Source organism: Oncorhynchus mykiss, chromosome 13 (assembly GCF_013265735.2).
Source record: "Oncorhynchus mykiss isolate Arlee chromosome 13, USDA_OmykA_1.1, whole genome shotgun sequence".
NCBI lineage: Eukaryota > Metazoa > Chordata > Actinopteri > Salmoniformes > Salmonidae > Oncorhynchus > Oncorhynchus mykiss.
The window spans coordinates 20862289-20880569 of NC_048577.1; the positions used below are offsets into that span (position 1 = coordinate 20862289).

The 18281-nt window shown below is 46.2% G+C and overlaps 1 protein-coding gene across 1 annotated transcript in view; it reads left to right on the forward strand.

Annotated features, from left to right (window-relative positions):
• Positions 1-18215, forward strand: part of LOC110485904 (zinc finger protein Aiolos) — a 20134-nt gene extending 1919 nt beyond the window's left edge. The window contains 8 exon segments of the mRNA XM_036940578.1: positions 1492-1556; positions 1776-1934; positions 7167-7322; positions 7325-7546; positions 7944-8111; positions 13956-14072; positions 14995-15114; positions 16827-18215. Of these exon segments, the coding sequence (XP_036796473.1) occupies positions 1499-1556; positions 1776-1934; positions 7167-7322; positions 7325-7546; positions 7944-8111; positions 13956-14072; positions 14995-15114; positions 16827-17494 (1668 nt within the window). The 5' untranslated portion in view covers positions 1492-1498 and the 3' untranslated portion in view covers positions 17495-18215.
• Positions 18216-18281: the final 66 nt, after the last annotated feature.

Consider the following 18281-nt stretch of genomic DNA (forward strand, 5'->3'; position numbering starts at 1 on the left):
TGTGGTAGACAGAACAAAATGTTACCTGTGGTAAACAGAACAAAAGGTTACCTGTAGTAGACAGAACAAAAGGTTACCTGTGGTAGACAGAACAAAAGGTTACCTGTGGTAGACAGAACAAAAGGTTACCTGTGGTAGACAGAACAAAAGGCTGTTTGAGCCGGTAGACCACATGAATGCATCAATATCCATTACCCAAACAAAAGTTTCTTCTGACAGCATTACCATGTTTGGTCATGGTCTATTCATGCAATCAGTGGATAGACTTACTGGCAAGTTATTAAATAATTGGCAGGGATACATGCACAAAAACACTTTAAATGGAAAGAGGAGGCAGTAGCAGTCTTTGGCCACAAGGTGGGTTACTTGTATATTATTCGGAGCCCGTCGTTGAACGTCTACTGTAATATCCTGTTTTGATCGATCGTAGTCATTCATATCATAATGATAAATCCATGCATACATGTATAACGCATATTCACCACTTCAACAGTTTCACTTCACCCCCATTCTTAAAATGTCTTCACTCTAGTCTTCCTATGCCATTACAAAGTATTTCCATCACTTCGTTTAGGCAACAACAAAAACATCCGTCGCCTGTTCCTTTAAGACGGTCTCCAAAGTTTAGCGTATGACGTCAACTTTGGCTTATCCATAACGCGAGGCGATCCAGTGGCGGAGAAGGGAATCTGAACGGCGGGAGAGACAGGTGAATTTAAAACTGGACGTGAGCGCTTCAGTATCAGGGGGGAGATACACACATTACAGGTGAGACGTTTTAAAAAGAGATTATGAAAACTGCTGTTGTCCTCCCCGAGTTAAATATATTTTTAACAGGAATGTGAAATGGGAATAGGAAGATAAGCCTACTGTATAGAAAAAAACGGAATAGTTCACATTAAAATAGGTGCATTTAGCTATAATTCAAAAAGTATTGTGATAATGAGAGTTGTATATAGTTTTAAGCAGGAAAACACCTATGTGTGCTGTAAGAAATAGGGCTTAACTTTGTCAAATCAATGAACTACCTCAATGGCAGGGTGTCTTTTCTGTTGAAAAATAAAATAATATGCTGGAGAATTGTATGGCTACATTGCTGTAGAAGTGTAGAATTGTCTCTTTCACAGTTTTCTATTTGCATCATCTTGGCAGGAAATGCATGTTCAGTGATCGTCATATTTTTTCTTCTTCATTTGAATGAACTGCTAGGGTTGAGCAATGGACCATGCACGAACAATTTACCACACATTTATTTAGTCGTTTTCATGGTTATTTTCATGATTTTTTAAAAATGTATATACATATTGCATTGCGTATGCCCTACTTAGTGGCTTATTGCATGAAAAGTCACTAATTCCATGGAAATATGCCAAATGAAATCAATATTGTTTAGCATATAATAACCGATTTAGTGCTTTCTGAGGTTCATGTTAACTTTTGCAGTAATGGGTTAGTTGGCACACTGCCTTTTTTGTGTTTTTATTTCCACAGAGAATCAATGAAGATGAACACAGAGGAAAAACAAGAGCTCAAGTCATCACAAGATGAAACGATGGGTATGACAGCTTTTTTCAACGTAGAACTTTCACCCTAATTTATATTCCATACCGTAGGCTAATCATCTTTATTGTTGCAAAAAGGATGTTGTGCACAGTGCAATCGTCATAAATTGACTTACAAAAAAAAAAAATGATGCCCCAAAAAAAAACGCAAACGGTTTGAGATGTTTGTTAGGCTCGGTATTAAAGACTAAGATGGCGATGCTCTCTTCACAGACGTTAGCAGCGCCGTGACAGATGAGAGGCCACAGGCAGAGGAGGAGGAGAGAGGAGAAGGGGCAGGGGAGAGACAGGGAGAGGAAGAGGAGGCCCCAGGGAAGACCTCAGAGAGTGGAATGGAGTGCTCAGAACCCACAGGAAACGAGGGAATGACAGGTACAAAACACGTGTTGATGAGAACATTGCCCCAAAACCATGTTGTATTGACTAGTTTACCCACTTGTGTTCAATACTCAACTGACCAATGGGATGAAATGCACAAGCCATTGGGCTTAACAGAGGCTGTGAACAAAGGAGGTCAGACGCCCAAGACCACCAAAGTGTTAACCAGTCATTGACTCCATTTTACAACCTGAGTTAGAGGAGTTGCTGGTAACACTTTATTTTAAGGGTCTGTAAAAAAACCATTTATAAGGCATTTATTAATCATTACTTCCACATTTATAAACCATTTATGAATCATTACTAATCATAAGGTATACATGCGTTTTATTTGCAGTCCCTAATCTAAAGTGAGCACAATTGATACTTTATGTGTACTTTATACATGTTTTGAGTGAGCAGTGTAATATCTCACAAAAAGACGGGCATGCCATTGGTAGACATTCCTGCAGTACATGGCAAAATAATCGGCACACAACACAGGATGTTTAAGGAAATATATATATACATGTGTGAATAACTAACTTACTAACATTTACAGATGTGGGAGTAATGATAAATACAATTGTGAATAAAAACTGTTTTTAAATGCCTTATAAATGGTTTATTATGGCCCCTTAAATAAAGTGTTACCGGTGTGGTGTAAGTCTGCTGGAGCTACTACTGGAGGCCATGCGCTTCCTTATTTTAGTATTTTGCCACAGCTACACAGTCGGGGTGTAACCCTGTAGCTCTGAATTTCTACTGAAGCGCGCCCTGCGGTTCACTGCGCTCAGGCCCTGGACTCTATATGGGGCCTCTTTCTGTTTCCATCGCACCTCTGAGCGCTTTTCATGACAAGGAAGAGCATCAGCCACCGCTGAGACCACAATGTGGTTTCTGGATGGAATATAACTTGAGTCTCGACAGGGGTTGGTTGACTCTCAGCAGGGACAGGCATTGCAGGCCAGAGCCCAGGACTTGACGTGTACACAGGTGCAGTTGTAGGATATATAGACTGTAGGACTTAGGGGATAGCCTATACAACTGCAGGGCTTGGGATTTACTTGTATGGTATGAGGTGCACACTTGCAGGGTTTGGGTCTTAAACTTGCAATGCTTGGGGTGTAGGCCTACTCTTGCAGGACTTATTGGTGTGGGGCTTGGCGATATGGCCCAAATATCATTTCACTATATTTTTCTCATTTTTGATGACATTTGTATGTTTCTGAAAAATACAAGTTCCAAATATGTTTTAGAAGTAGGACATGACCCTAGAATGGCAACAAACTCTGGTTTTTATTCGTGATCAAACTAGGACAATACTGACAGTGAAGTAGTCCATTTGTTGAACTTTTAAGTTATTTAGCACTGTATGAAAAACATCTTTAAATATGGTATTTGAAAAATCCACACCAGTATGTAGGTATTCACAATATATCACCCAGCCCTATATTGGTGTACATTTGCTGGGTTTGAGTTATGCACTTTTAAGGACTTGGGTTGCACACTTGCGTGGTTTGGGGTATACACTTCTAACTTGAAAAGGCAATGCTACACTTATGGGGAGGGCTATGCTCTCAATCTGTATGACCAGAAGAAGATGAAGCATGGCTGTTGTTTTCTTTTCTTCGACGTTGACTGAGAGGTTTCTCTTTGCCGCTTTGTCCCTGCCCTGGTTCTGGTTTCTGAGCATTGAAAGGAAATGCCTTGCTGTTATCTACGAAAAACATCTCCTAAATCTTTCTCTGGCAGTCTGCCTTGTCCTAAATTCGCCTAACAAAACTAGGAGACGGGCTGGTGTCAATATTATAAAATATTCTAAGCGTAAATACAAATGTAGAAGTGGAGATGTGGCGTTTATCACAAAACCTTGTAGAAGTTTCTGTCTGATGATTGGCCCCGTGGAGCTCTGCTAACCCAGCTAGCATATTTGGTGCTTTGGTAGTTGTGGGAATGTACAGTACCAGTCAAAAGTTTGGACACACCTACTCATTCAAGGATTTTCTTTATTTTACTATTTCCTACATTGTAGAATAATAGTGAAGACATCAAAACTATGAAATAACACATATGGAATCATGTAGTAACCAAAAAAGTGTTAAACAAATTCTTCAAAGTAGCCACCCTTTGCCTTGATGACAGTGTTGCACAGTCTTGGCATTCTCTCAACCAGCTTCATGAGGTAGTCACCTGGTATGCATTTCAATCAACAGCTGTGCCTTGTTAAAAGTTCATTTGTGGAATTTCTTTCCTTCTTAATACGTTTGAGCACATCAGTTGTGTTGTGACAAGGTAGGGGTGGTAAAAGACCAAGTCCATATTATGGCAAGAACAGCTCAAATAAGCAAACAGTCCATCATTAATTTAAGACACAAAGGTCAGTCAATGCGGAACATTTCAAGAACTTTGAAAGTTTCTTCAAGTGCAGTCACAAAAACCATCAAGTGCTATGAAGAAACTGTCTCTCATGAGGACCGCCACAGGAAAGGAAGACCCAGAGTTACCTCTGCTGCAGAGGATACGTTCATTAGAGTTAACAGCAGCCCAAAAATGATTTTCACAGAGTTCATGTAACAGACACATCTCAACATCAACTGTTCAGAAGAGACTGCGTGATTCAGGCCTTAATGGTCGAATTGCTGCAAAGAAACCACTACTAAAGGATACCAATAAGAAGAAGAGACTTGCTTGGGCCAAGAAACAAAATCAATGGACATCAGACCGGTGGGAGTCTGTCCTTTGGTCTGATGAGTCCAAATTTGAGATTTTTGGTTCCAACCGCCGTGCCTTTGTGAGACGCAGGGTATATGAATGGATGATGTGTGGTTCCCACCGTGAAGCATGGAGGAGGTGGTGTGATGGTGACACTGTCAGTGATTTATTTATAATTTAAGGCACGCTTAACCAACATGGCTACCAAAGCATTTTGTAGCAATACGACATCCCATCTTGTTTGCGCTTAGTGGGACTATTGTTTGTTTTTCAACAGGACAATGACCCAAAACACACCTCCAGGCTGTGCAAGGGATATTTGTCCAAGAAGGAGAATGATGGAGTGCTGCATCAGATTACCTGGCCTCCACAATCACCCGGCCTCAACCCATTTGAGATGGTTTGGGATGAGTTGGACCGCAGAGTGAAGGAAAAGCAGCCAACAAGTGCTCAGCATATGTGGGAACTCGTTCAAGACTGTTGGATAAGCATTCCAGGTGAAGCTGGTTGAGAGAATGCCAAGAGTGTGCAAAGTTGTCATGGTTAATTTGAAGAATAAAAAATATATTTTGATTTGTTTAAAAAAAAATTGGTCACTACATGATTCTAAATGTGTTATTTCATAGTTTTGATGTCTTCACTATTATTCTGCAACGTAGAAAATGGTTAAAAAAAATAAGAAAAACCCTTGAATGAGTAGATTTGTCCACATTTTTGACTGGTACTGCATATTTTCAGTTTCACATTGGTTGTGGGAACGAAGCCATATGTTTCCTGACTGGTAAAACTGAAAGTTTTTTAAATGTTATGAGAATGTTTTATTTTTAAGTTGCAGGGAGGTTATGCGAATGTTTTACTCTGGTTCCTTGAAAGTTTTCCTGGGAGGTTTTATGAAAGCTCTGAGAATGGAAATGATAGGTTATTTGGAGGTTTTTTAATAACTTCCTTAAACCTTTCACCTGAATGTTTCAATAACACTTAATAACACTGCTATCCTATTGTGGGTTAACTTTTTTGAAATCCAAGCACAGATAAGACACATGAAAATCCATTTCCTTATGAAGCAGTACTTATGCAAACACCTTTATTTTTTATTGTGACACACCATCAGTGAAGATTTGAACCAAAAATCTTCTGTTTTCTAACCATGGAATTAGTCCACTGCGCCACCAGGATGGAGCTAGCATACCATGCAAGCACTCATTAAGATCAGGTGTGGCCAATTAGTGGGCACGGCCAACACACCTGAACACCATTAACAAGGTAGAGTTTAGAGAGAGTTTTGTTGATGCTGAGGGCGGAATGTAAATGTAAATCTCTGAAAGTGTTCTTATGTTTTTTATGGAAAGTTGTATGTTTTTAAATGACATTCTTAGAACCTTCTCTGAACATTACAACATTTTGGTTCTCGGAACAATTTGAGAACATGACTTTTCAATAGAACCATGAGGAAACTTGTAGGAAACGTAATTGCTGATGTACTGAAATTCCCACAGAAGAACATTGTTTCTTAATGTTCTTGGAACAATTTGAGAACATTCCCAATGTCAAACCATTTGGAGAACGTTCCTAGAACATTACTAACAGTGAAATAAAATGTAACCATGTTTGAACATTTAGAAAACATTCTGTTAAGGTAATGAAACACCAAGAAAATAATGTTTTTTTTTTTTTGTCAAGTTCCTTAAATGTGCTGAGAATATTCCAAAGCCTAGCAACTATCCTGCACCATTCCCGGAAAGTTGTGGGAAGGTTGTGTGCAAATTAATCATAGAACAACCACGCTCTCACCAAGCTCTCTGAATCATCTGGTTCTCAGAATGCTGTGTTAGCTGGGAAGCTATTTATGTCCATATTTGCAGAAAACTGCATGTAGATTCATTAGATAGGTTTTACAACATAGACCGGCATTTTTCTCTTCGCACACTGGCAGTGGACAAAATACTAACTTTTGGGTCTTAAAGTGGCAATCGGCAGTAGAAACAATAACAAAGCCAGCTCCCCACCCCTGGTTCGGTAACAAGCCAAGGGATGGGACTGGAGAAATGTAATCACTCTCAAATTCATCGGCAGAGCTATGGATGCAAGGATTGACCATCCATGAGATCAAAATTATAGTTTTAACCATGTTCTGAGGCTATATAGGGTTTGTTTACATGTTCTTTGTTTACAAACATTGGAGTAAAACAAGCATATATTTTGGGCTCTGATGGGCTACGACAGTTGAATTAAGCTCATGAGGCATTTATAAGTTATATTCTTCAAGAATCTATGGGTACATATAATTAACTTATAAGTCCAAAAATGGACGGAGCAACTGCTGATTGCCCCTTTAAAGTCAGTCAGTCTGTTTATGAAACCGGTCAGCTAAAATAAGACTAGTCAAAAAGCAAAAAATATTGATTTCTTTAATGTTGTTTTACCACCATAGACCAGCCATAACTAGTTTCAATTTGCCCTAGGTGCTCATGAAGTCAAATAACCAAGGAGGGAAATATATTTAACCCTCTCTTTCTCTCCCCTCCTTCCTAGATGGGGTTCCTGTGAAAACTGAGAATGAAGAGTATGACGACAATGACGATCAGTACCCCAAGAGTGAAGAAGAAGGTGAACGAGACAATTACCTTTATGAAGAAGAGGAAGAGGAGGAGAAGGAAAGGGATGAGGAAGATGAAGGAGAAGGGGGGGGGGGGAAGGGGAGGAAGAGGGAGAAACCCTTAACGAACCACAAGACCTGTCTCTGGCAGATTATGTAAAGTATGAGAGCACAGGCCCGCAGGACGCCCACACCGACTACTCGCCGTATGCAGCAGAACCCCGCAGCCAGGCAGCAGGCAAGCTCAACTGTGACATCTGTGGCCTGTCCTGCGTCAGCATCAATGTGCTGCTCGTGCACAAGCGAAGCCACACCGGTGAGCAGAGTAACACAGCCAAACCAACCCTGACCTTAAATAATGGTGTTTTTTTTATTATAAACTCAGTAGATCAAGGTGTTTGATTAAAATATTTGTGTTTCAATATGTACAGTGACTCGTGCGTCACACTCTGAATGGACACATTTGACTTTACATGCACTCTGCAATACTTGCCCTAGCACTGATAAAATGTTCAACATCTGCTATAACACAGCAAGCACACTTCACTCAACCGTCTGCTTTATAACAAACCAAGTGTTAACTCCTATTCAGTCACAGTACTACAAAGTAATACATACGAGTTCACGTACCACAGTAGCTCAACTATACGCTACATAACTACTGTATCAGTAAGTCTTGGCGGTGTTGACCCTCTGTTTTTCCCTACACCCAGGTGAACGTCCGTTCCACTGCAGCCAGTGTGGCGCCTCCTTCACCCAGAAGGGAAACCTGCTTCGCCACATCAAACTGCACTCCGGGGAGAAGCCCTTCAAGTGCCCGATGTGCAGCTACGCCTGCCGCAGGCGAGACGCCCTCAGCGGACACCTGCGCACTCACTCAAGTACCTATCCACCATCTGTGTGCCACCTGCGTTTAGATATGTATAACCACACATGCATCTCATAATAACACAAACTCAGGTATTTTCCACCTGTTCGCACTTACTTACACACGTGCACAAAATATATGCGTACACATGCAAACACACACACACACACACACACACACACACACACACGTAAGTACCTATAACCTGTCTGCACACAGTTTGTTATGGTGAGTGAATGAGGACCCAAAAGCGAACTAACTTAAACAGAGCTTCTTTAATAACCAAACATAGGTAGGCTCAGATAGACCGGCAGATTCCGACAGGACAGGACAAGGTTACAGCAAACATGACGATAGTCTGGCTCAGGCATGAAACACAACAAACAAGAATCCGACAAGGACAGGAACAGAAACAGAGAGAGATATAGGGACCTAATCAGAGGGAAAAAGGGAACAGGTGGGAAACGGGGTGAATGGGTAGTTAGAGGAGACAAGGAACAGCTGGGGGAAAGCGGGGGAGAAAAGGTAACCTAACAACGACCAGCAGAGGGAGACAGGGTGAAGGGAAAGGACAGAGACAAGACACAACATGACAGTACATGACAGTACCCCCCCACTCACCGAGCGCCTCCTGGCGCACTCGAGGAGGAAACCTGGCGGCAACGGAGGAAATCCTCGATCAGCGCACGGTCCAGCACGTCCCGAGAGGGAACCCAACTCCTCTCCTCAGGACCGTACCCCTCCCAATCTACGAGGTACTGGTGACCACGGCCCCGAGGACGCATGTCCAAAATTCTACGGACCCTGTAGATGGGTGCGCCCTCGACAAGGATGGGGGGGGGGGGGGGGAAGACGAGCGGGGGCGCGAAGGACGGGCTTGATGCAGGAGACATGGAAGACCGGGTGGACGCGACGAAGGTATCGCGGAAGAAGAAGTCGAACTGCGACAGGATTAATGACCCGAGAAATACGGAACGGACCAATGAACCGCGGGGTCAACTTGCGAGAAGCCGTCTTAAGGGGAAGGTTCTGAGTGGAGAGCCAAACTCTCTGACCGCGACAATATCTAGGACTCTTAGTTCTACGCTTATTAGCAGCCCTCACAGTCTGCGTCCTATAACGGCAAAGTGCAGACCTGACCCTCTTCCAGGTGCGCTCGCAACGTTGGACAAAAGCCTGAGCGGAGGGGACGCTGGACTCGGCGAACTGAGATGAGAACAGCGGAGGCTGGTACCCGAGGCTACTCTGAAAAGGAGATAGCCCGGTCGCAGACGAAGGAAGCGAGTTGTGGGCGTATTCTGCCCAGGGGAGCTGTTCTGACCAAGACGCAGGGTTACGAAAAGAAAGACTGCGTAAGATGCGACCAATAGTCTGATTGGCCCGTTCTGCTTGACCGTTAGACTGGGGGTGAAAGCCGGAAGAGAGACTGACGGAAGCCCCAATCAAACGGCAAAACTCCCTCCAAAATTGAGACGTGAATTGCGGACCTCTGTCCGAAACGACGTCTGACGGAAGGCCATGAATTCTGAAAACATTCTCGATGATGATTTGTGCCGTCTCTTTAGCAGAAGGAAGCTTAGCAAGGGGAATGAAATGAGCCGCCTTAGAGAACCTATCGACAACCGTAAGAATAACAGTCTTCCCCGCTGACGAAGGCAGTCCGGTGACAAAATCTAAGGCGATGTGAGACCACGGTCGAGAGGGAATAGGAAGCGGCCTGAGACGGCCGGCAGGAGGAGAGTTACCGGACTTAGTCTGCGCGCAGACCGAACAAGCAGCCACGAAACGACGCGTGTCATGCTCCCGGGTGGGCCACCAAAAACGCTGGCGAATGGAAGCAAGCGTACCCCGAACGCCAGGGTGGCCGGCTAACTTGGCAGAGTGAGCCCACTGAAGAACGGCCAGACGAGTAGGAATGGGAACGAAAAGAAGGTTCCTAGGACAAGGGCGCGGCGACGGAGTGTGAGTGAGCGCTTGTTTTACCTGCCTCTCAATTCCCCAGACAGTCAACCCGACAACACGCCCCTCAGGGAGAATCCCCTCGGGGTCAGTGGAGGCTACTGAAGAACTGAAGAGACGAGACAAAGCATCAGGCTTGGTGTTCTTAGAGCCCGGACGATAAGAAATCACGAACTCGAAACGAGCGAAAAACAGCGCCCAACGCGCCTGACGCGCATTAAGTCGTTTGGCAGAACGGATGTACTCAAGGTTCCTATGGTCAGTCCAAACGACAAAAGGAACGGTCGCCCCCTCCAACCACTGTCGCCATTCGCCTAGGGCTAACCGGATGGCGAGCAGTTCGCGGTTACCCACATCATAGTTACGTTCCGACGGCGACAGGCGATGAGAAAAATACGCGCATGGGTGGACCTTGTCGTCAGAGAGGGAGCGCTGAGAAAGGATGGCTCCCACGCCCACCTCTGACGCGTCAACCTAGACAACGAACTGTCTAGAGACGTCAGGTGTAACAAGGATAGGAGCGGATGTAAAACGATTCTTGAGGAGATCAAAAGCTCCCTGGGCGGAAACGGACCACTTAAAGCACGTCTTGACAGAAGTAAGGGCTGTGAGAGGAGCTGCCACCTGACCGAAATTACGGATGAAACGACGATAGAAGTTCGCGAAGCCGAGAAAGCGCTGCAGCTCGACGCGTGACTTAGGGACGGGCCAATCAATGACAGCTTGGACCTTAGCGGGATCCATCTTAATGCCTTCAGCGGAAATAACAGAACCGAGAAATGTGACGGAGGAGGCATGAAAAGTGCACTTCTCAGCCTTCACAAAAAGACAATTCTCTAAAAGGCGCTGGAGGACACGTCGAACGTGCTGAACATGAATCTGGAGTGACGGTGAAAAAATCAGGATATCGTCAAGGTAAACGAAAACAAAGATGTTCAGCATGTCTCTCAGGACATCATTGACTAATGCCTGAAAGACAGCTGGAGCGTTAGCGAGGCCGAAAGGAAGAACCCGGTATTCAAAGTGCCCTAACGGAGTGTTAAACGCCGTCTTCCACTCGTCCCCCTCCCTGATGCGCACGAGATGGTAAGCGTTACGAAGGTCCAACTTAGTGAAAAACCTGGCTCCCTGCAGGATCTCGAAGGCTGAAGACATAAGAGGAAGCGGATAACGATTCTTCACTGTTATGTCATTCAGCCCTCGATAATCTATGCAGGGGCGCAGAGACCCGTCCTTCTTCTTGACAAAAAAAAACCCCGCTCCGGCGGGAGAGGAGGAGGGGACTATGGTACCGGCGTCAAGAGCTACAGACAAATAATCTTCGAGAGCCTTACGTTCGGGAGCCGACAGAGAGTATAGTCTACCCCGGGGGGGGGTGGTTCCCGGAAGGAGATCAATACTACAATCATACGACCGGTGTGGAGGAAGAGAGGTGGCCCTGGACCGACTGAACACCGTGCGCAGATCGTGATATTCCTCCGGCACCCCTGTCAAATCACCAGGCTCCTCCTGTGAAGAAGAGACAGAGGAAACAGGAGGGATAGCAGACATTAAACATTTCACATGACAAGAGACGTTCCAGGAGAGGATAGAATTACTAGACCAATTAATGGAAGGATTATGACAAACTAGCCAGGGATGGCCCAAAACAACAGGTGTAAAAGGTGAACGAAAAATTTAAAAAGAAATGGTTTCACTATGATTACCAGAAACAGTGAGGGTTAAAGGTAGCGTCTCACGCTGAATCCTGGGGAGAGGACTACCATCCAGAGCGAACAAGGCCGTGGGCTCCTTTAACTGTCTGAGAGGAATGTCATGTTCCCGAGCCCAGGTCTCGTCCATAAAACAGCCCTCCGCCCCAGAGTCTATTAAGGCACTGCAGGAAGCTGACGAACCGGTCCAGCGTAGATGGACCGACAAGGTAGTGCAGGATCTTGAAGGAGAGACAGGAGTAGTAGCGCTCACCAGTAGCCCTCCGCTTACTGACGAGCTCTGGCCTTTTACTGGACATGAAGTGACAAAATGACCAGCGGAACCGCAATAGAGACAGAGGCGGTTGGTGATTCTCCGTTCCCTCTCCTTAGTCGAGATGCGGATACCTCCCAGCTGCATGGGCTCAGCACCCGAGCCGGCAGAGGAAGATGGTAGTGATGCGGAGAGGGAGGCGACGGAGAGCGCGAGCTCCTTTCCACGAGCTCGGTGACGAAGATCAACCCGTCGCTCAATGCGAATAGCGAGTTCAATCAAGGAATCCACGCTGGAAGGAACCTCCCGGGAGAGAATCTCATCCTTTACCTCTGCGCGGAAACCCTCCAGAAGACGAGCGAGCAAGGCCGGCTCGTTCCAGCCACTGGAGACAGCAAGAGTGCGAAACTCAATAGAGTAGTCTGTTATGGATCGATTGCCTTGACATAGGGAAGACAGGGCCCTGGAAGCCTCCTCCCCAAAAACAGATCGATCAAAAACCCGTATCATCTCCTCCTTAAAGTCTTGATACTGGTTAGTACACTCAGCCCTTGCCTCCCAGATTGCCGTGCCCCACTCACGAGCCCGTCCAATAAGGAGAGATATGACGTAGGCGACACGAGCAGTGCTCCTGGAGTAAGTGTTGGGCTGGAGAGAAAACACAATATCACACTGGGTGAGGAACGAGCGGCATTCAGTGGGCTCCCCAGAGTAACACGGCGGGTTATTGATTCTGGGCTCCGGAGATTCGAAAGCCCTGGAAGTGGCCGGTGGATCGAGGCGGAGATGGTGAACCTGTTCTGTGAGGTTGGAGACTTGGGTGGCCAGGGTCTCAACGGCATGTCGAGCAGCAGACACTTCCTGCTCGTGTCTGCCTAGCATCGCTCCCTGGATCCCGACGGCTGAGTGGAGAGGATCCGAAGTCGCTGGGTCCATTCTTGGTCGGATTCTTCTGTTATGGTGAGTGAATGAGGACCCAAAAGCGAACTAACTTAAACAGAGCTTCTTTAATAACCAAACATAGGTAGGCTCAGATAGACCGGCAGATTCCGACAGGACAGGACAAGGTTACAGCAAACATGACGATAGTCTGGCTCAGGCATGAAACACAACAAACAAGAATCCGACAAGGACAGGAACAGAAACAGAGAGAGATATAGGGACCTAATCAGAGGGAAAAAGGGAACAGGTGGGAAACGGGGTGAATGGGTAGTTAGAGGAGACAAGGAACAGCTGGGGGAAAGCGGGGGAGAAAAGGTAACCTAACAACGACCAGCAGAGGGAGACAGGGTGAAGGGAAAGGACAGAGACAAGACACAACATGACAGTACATGACACAGTTATTTAGATATACGTTGATATCATGTTGGGGCTGTCAGTGACGTTCATTTAAAGGAGGTTCTTGAGGCCTCCCGAGTGGCGCATACCCGGGTTAATTTCCCGGGCTGTGCCACAACTGGGCCGTGTCCGAGAGTCCCATAGGACTGCGCACAATTGGCCCAGCGTCGTCCGGGTTAGGGGATGGTTTGACCGGTGGGGCTTTACTTGGCTCATTGCGCTCTAGCGACTTACTGTGACGGGCCGAGTGCCTGCAGGTTGACCCCGGTCATCAGGTGAACAGTGTTTCCTCCGACGCATTGGTGCGGCTGGCTTCCGGGTTAAGCTGGCGGGTGTTCAGGAGCGTGGTTTGGCGGGTCATGTTTCGGAGGACGCGTGCCTCGACCTTCGCCTCCCGAGCCCGTTGGGGAGTTGCAGCGATGAGACCAGATCGAAATTGGTGAGAAAAGGGGAGTAAAATACAACCTCAAAAAATAAAGGGAGGTTCTTGCAGAGATCGCAGTTGCCCCATTATTTAACAACAGCCTCAGTAAGCAAAGGGTATGATGGTTTGAAGTGGGAGTTTGTAGTTTTAACTGAAACTCTTTTCTCACAGTAGAGAAGCCCTACAAGTGCAACCACTGCGGTCGCAGTTACAAGCAGCGCAGCTCCCTTGAAGAGCACCGAGAGAGGTGCCATGTGTACATCCAGAACACAGGCAACGCTGAGAGAGGTGAGAGGCCCTGGAACACTCCTCCCTACCCTCAGTTACACACACACACTTCAGACACACACATACACACTTACACAAATGCACTTTAGACATACACACATACACACGTTGCTCATGCAATCACACACACACACACACACATAAACACATACAACATTCGCAGGCACTCACACGCAGATGTGTGCACATTCTGTTGTCTACTCACACATTTGTGCACACACACATACACACATACACATTTGCTGGCTGCAGAGTTGTGTAGCTTCATTCCATCTAGTTCATGGTCGTAAGTTGCCCCACCATTACAGCTAAATAGGTTGTGGCTGTTGCGGTGGGAGACGTTGTGTTGTAAGGACACCAGAGGGGAAGTCAGTCAGAAGAGATGTAGGACAAACGTCTCGGTGTCCTGTTCTGACTACACCCCCCCCCCCCCCCCCCCAGAAGTCTGTTTGCCAGCCATGGTGGACATTCAGGATGGTTTGCGAAATATTAAATACCTAGTTGTTTTGTGGTCGGTTGAATGTCGTAAGTACGGCAGATAGATAGCGTGTGGTGTGGAAGCACATCCTCGACCTTGCGGTCTTCCTCCTGCAGGCCTCACTAGTCGATGAGGCAAAACACCAGGAAGTGAGGTCACGGGCTGGCTTTGTTATCTTGGCTGCGCTCAATGTTTTATTGGTTCCTCTGAGGGCGAGTTTCATTTTAAAGTCATTTTGTTTGTTAGTTCTGTAAAAGAAAAAGATCATTTCACAACCTCAAATGCTCGAGGCAGTAGACAGTTGCAGCACAGCGGACAGAAAGCACACACTTTGTCCTTGCTGTACCTCTGTACTGCTAAGAAACCTCTCTCTCTCTCTCTCTCTCTCTTTCTCTCTCTCTCTCTCTCTCTCTCTCTGTGTCTCTGTGTGTGTGGGTCTCTCAGCCGGTGAGGACGCCCACGTGTCCAGGACTACTCACATGGGCACGGAGCGCGCTCTGCTACTGGACAGATTGGCGAGCAACGTGGCCAAACGCAAGAGCTCTATGCCACAGAAGTTCACTGGTAAGACCAGTCTGACTCATTCCTCAACTGTCTTGCAGGTTGTCACCTTGGTAGGGTTAACTAGGTATGGGTGAGTGTGTAGGCGGTGAAAACTGCAGATGTTTTTTTTTTGGCTGTAGATGTAGTCATTCAAACAAAATGAGGAATTGCAATTTTTGATTTGATGATTCCTTTGTGACTAGACTGCTGGTTGCTTATTCTGTTGAGAAATTGCTAATTTGTCAATTCAATAGCAAGTGGATTAATTGTATGTCTGTGTGTAATGGGTCTCTGATTACTGGCTTCATTGCTGCACCTGTCAGGTTTTTACTATAATCTGACCCCTTGCTACAAGCTGCTGCTGCTGTTATCGTATTCGTGTTTACTGCCAGTTGCACTTAATTAAAACAAATGTACGTTTTCATTAATTTTTATTTTTTTTAAGTGTGTCATATTGTTGTCTGTCTAAGCTACATGTCTGTCTGTCTGTCTTTTTCGCTCTCTGTCTATCTGTCTCTCTATCTATGCAGTTCTCCTGTCCCCCCTTGCTCTGCTTGCCCAAGCAGGAATTCTGGGCAGAACGCCAGCCTCATCTGCTGCACCGCGCCATAGGGTGGTAGACCACTGCCCTAATTTCCCTGCCTCATGTATATGTTAGGTGGGTATGGTTAACCACGCATAGGAATAGAATGCCAATAACATGAAGCAATCGTGGGAGATGTGCCTTTTGCACACTGGAACACTCTCACACACAAACGGACGAGTATAAACATCCAAGTCGTAGTGCTTCATTGAAACTTCTGCACTACCACTACTACTACTACTGCTGAGTGTTTGAAAACCGTCCGTTTCAGTAAATGAGTGATTTGTCATCACGTTGACTTCCCAAACCCTAAGGCGTTGTACCCATTTCCAATACCCAGGTCACACTTTCTTGTCAAGCGTCTCCGCTTATCATGGAGTGTTTCGTTTCAGAATTCGAGGCGCTGCAAAGAAACAGCAAAGCTGTCTGGCCTAAAGAGATCCTCCTGTCACCCATCACCCTGACAAATGAACTGAAATCTTGCAATATAACGACCACAGGAGGAAAAGAGAGGTGGTGTGTTCGACCACAGGGTTGAAAAACAGACGAGAGCGCGAAACGTGAGCAGATGCCTCCGTCTCCTCTTGTGGTGGAACAGCAGCTGCAGCCGTGGAGACTGAGAGGCCTCTTCGTCTCCTCCTCGTCTCTGTGTCTGAGTCCCAAATGGCACCCTATTCCCTGTAGTTCACCAAATGGCGCCCTATTCCATTGTGCATTGTATAGAACAGGGTGACGTTTGGGACACAGATCTCTTGTTCTGTCACGCCCTCTTAGTGTTCGTTCTGTGGTAGGAAGCTCGTTTATCTACAGGGTCAGCGGCTGCCTGCTAGTTCTCCATTGCACGAGCTATCAAGATTTCAATTGTACAAAATGTGCTTTTTATCTTCAAGTGTGACCAAGCTTGCTCCTTTGCTGCTGGTGCTCCTTATGGTTAGTGGAGGTGGCTATCTTGTGGCTCCCTCTCCACTGCACGTCTCTGGCTCTTTTCTGAGAGCGAAATGGTTACTGCAGAGCCATTTATATAGAGATATATGTGTGTGGTAGACAGAGATATACAGTTTATGTATTTTTGGCTCTGGGTTAGTGGTCCCACCTGCACAGTGCTGAGTGAGTGAGTGCTAAGGTGTCTCTCCCTGTGTGGGTGATCCAGGGGACAACGGCGTGTGTCTGGACCTGAGCTTCAACAGGGAGCTGATCCACCGCTCTGACGTCATGGACCCTCCGCTCACCTCCCCAGGATCCGAGAACCACCACAGCCACCAGCCCCTCTACACAGGCCAGGACCCTGACTCTGCCTACCCCCACAGGGCCTACCCCATCCCCCTGAGCCGCGCTGACATGAGCCCCCTGGCCCTCACCAATGGTCACAAGCTGGAGCAGCAGCAGAGCACTGGTCTCGCCTACCTGCCCCGGCCCGGCCAGGGCCACCCTAGCATGGACACACTCCAAACCGATCGGGCCCAGCTCTCCCAGCCTCTCATCTACAGCCTGGGGCACCTGCTGGGGCCCAGTCCCCACAACAGCCTTCCACGCCCCCATAGCCATGCTCACGCGCACCCCATGCCCCCCATAGAGGCTCTGAGGGTGGTAAGGAGCGAGGGGGAGGTAGGGGTTGGGGTAGGTACAGGAGCGGGGGCGGTGTACCCCTGCGGTCACTGCAGGGTGTGGTTTCTGGACTACGTCATGTTCACCATCCACATGGGCTGCCACGGCTTCCGTGACCCACTGGAGTGCAATGTATGTGGCCACCGCAGCCGGGACCGCTATGAGTTCTCCTCACACATTGCGCGCGGCGAGCACCGCCTGGAGTTGAAGTAGTATAGACACATTTGCACGTGAACACACACATACACCCATACATGTAGTCAGACTCCTAAACGGAATAATGCATACACATTTATACACTTACACACATGAATTGTGTACAAACATTACAAACACACAAAAATAATCTCAGGGACTTTCCTTTTTGTTTTTAATTAGCACCAGTATTACCACACACACACACACACACACACAAGGAAATGTAGCATTTCAGTAAAGTAGCATTTCAAATGTTTTATAGAGGATAATCATGCTTGACTCAAGTGCCAACGTTTATTTATGACAAATAACAGTGTCAAAAGTAAAAGAAATCAGGATTATCTGAACGATAATCATTTGATCAATAGTTATTTTTCTATCTATGTTTTATGTGGGACTACATTTTATTCTACTTCACTAAGCCGCGGAATAACTTTTCTACAGAAATATATATGTGTTCTTCATTTTATTTTTGGTGACTATTCAACAGAAGTGTCAATATAAAGGGGGTAATCGGCAGTCAATATTTGGCATTACCTTTGCCGTGCCTGCTGCTTTTAGGTTGGGATATACTACAGTGTGTCCAAATATCCTCTGTATGTACAGCAGTAGCAGTAGGACGTAGTACTGAGTACATTTTACGTTCACTGTAAGCTGACTGACAGACTCTGCTGTACATTTTGTTTTCCTTGTAAACTGTACTGAGGTTCAAAAATAAAAACAAGTTCATTCAAGCTAATCTGGTCATTGTGTGGACTGTGTACCTTGTGAAAGAAACAGCAAGAGCCACCGCAGCGAAAGA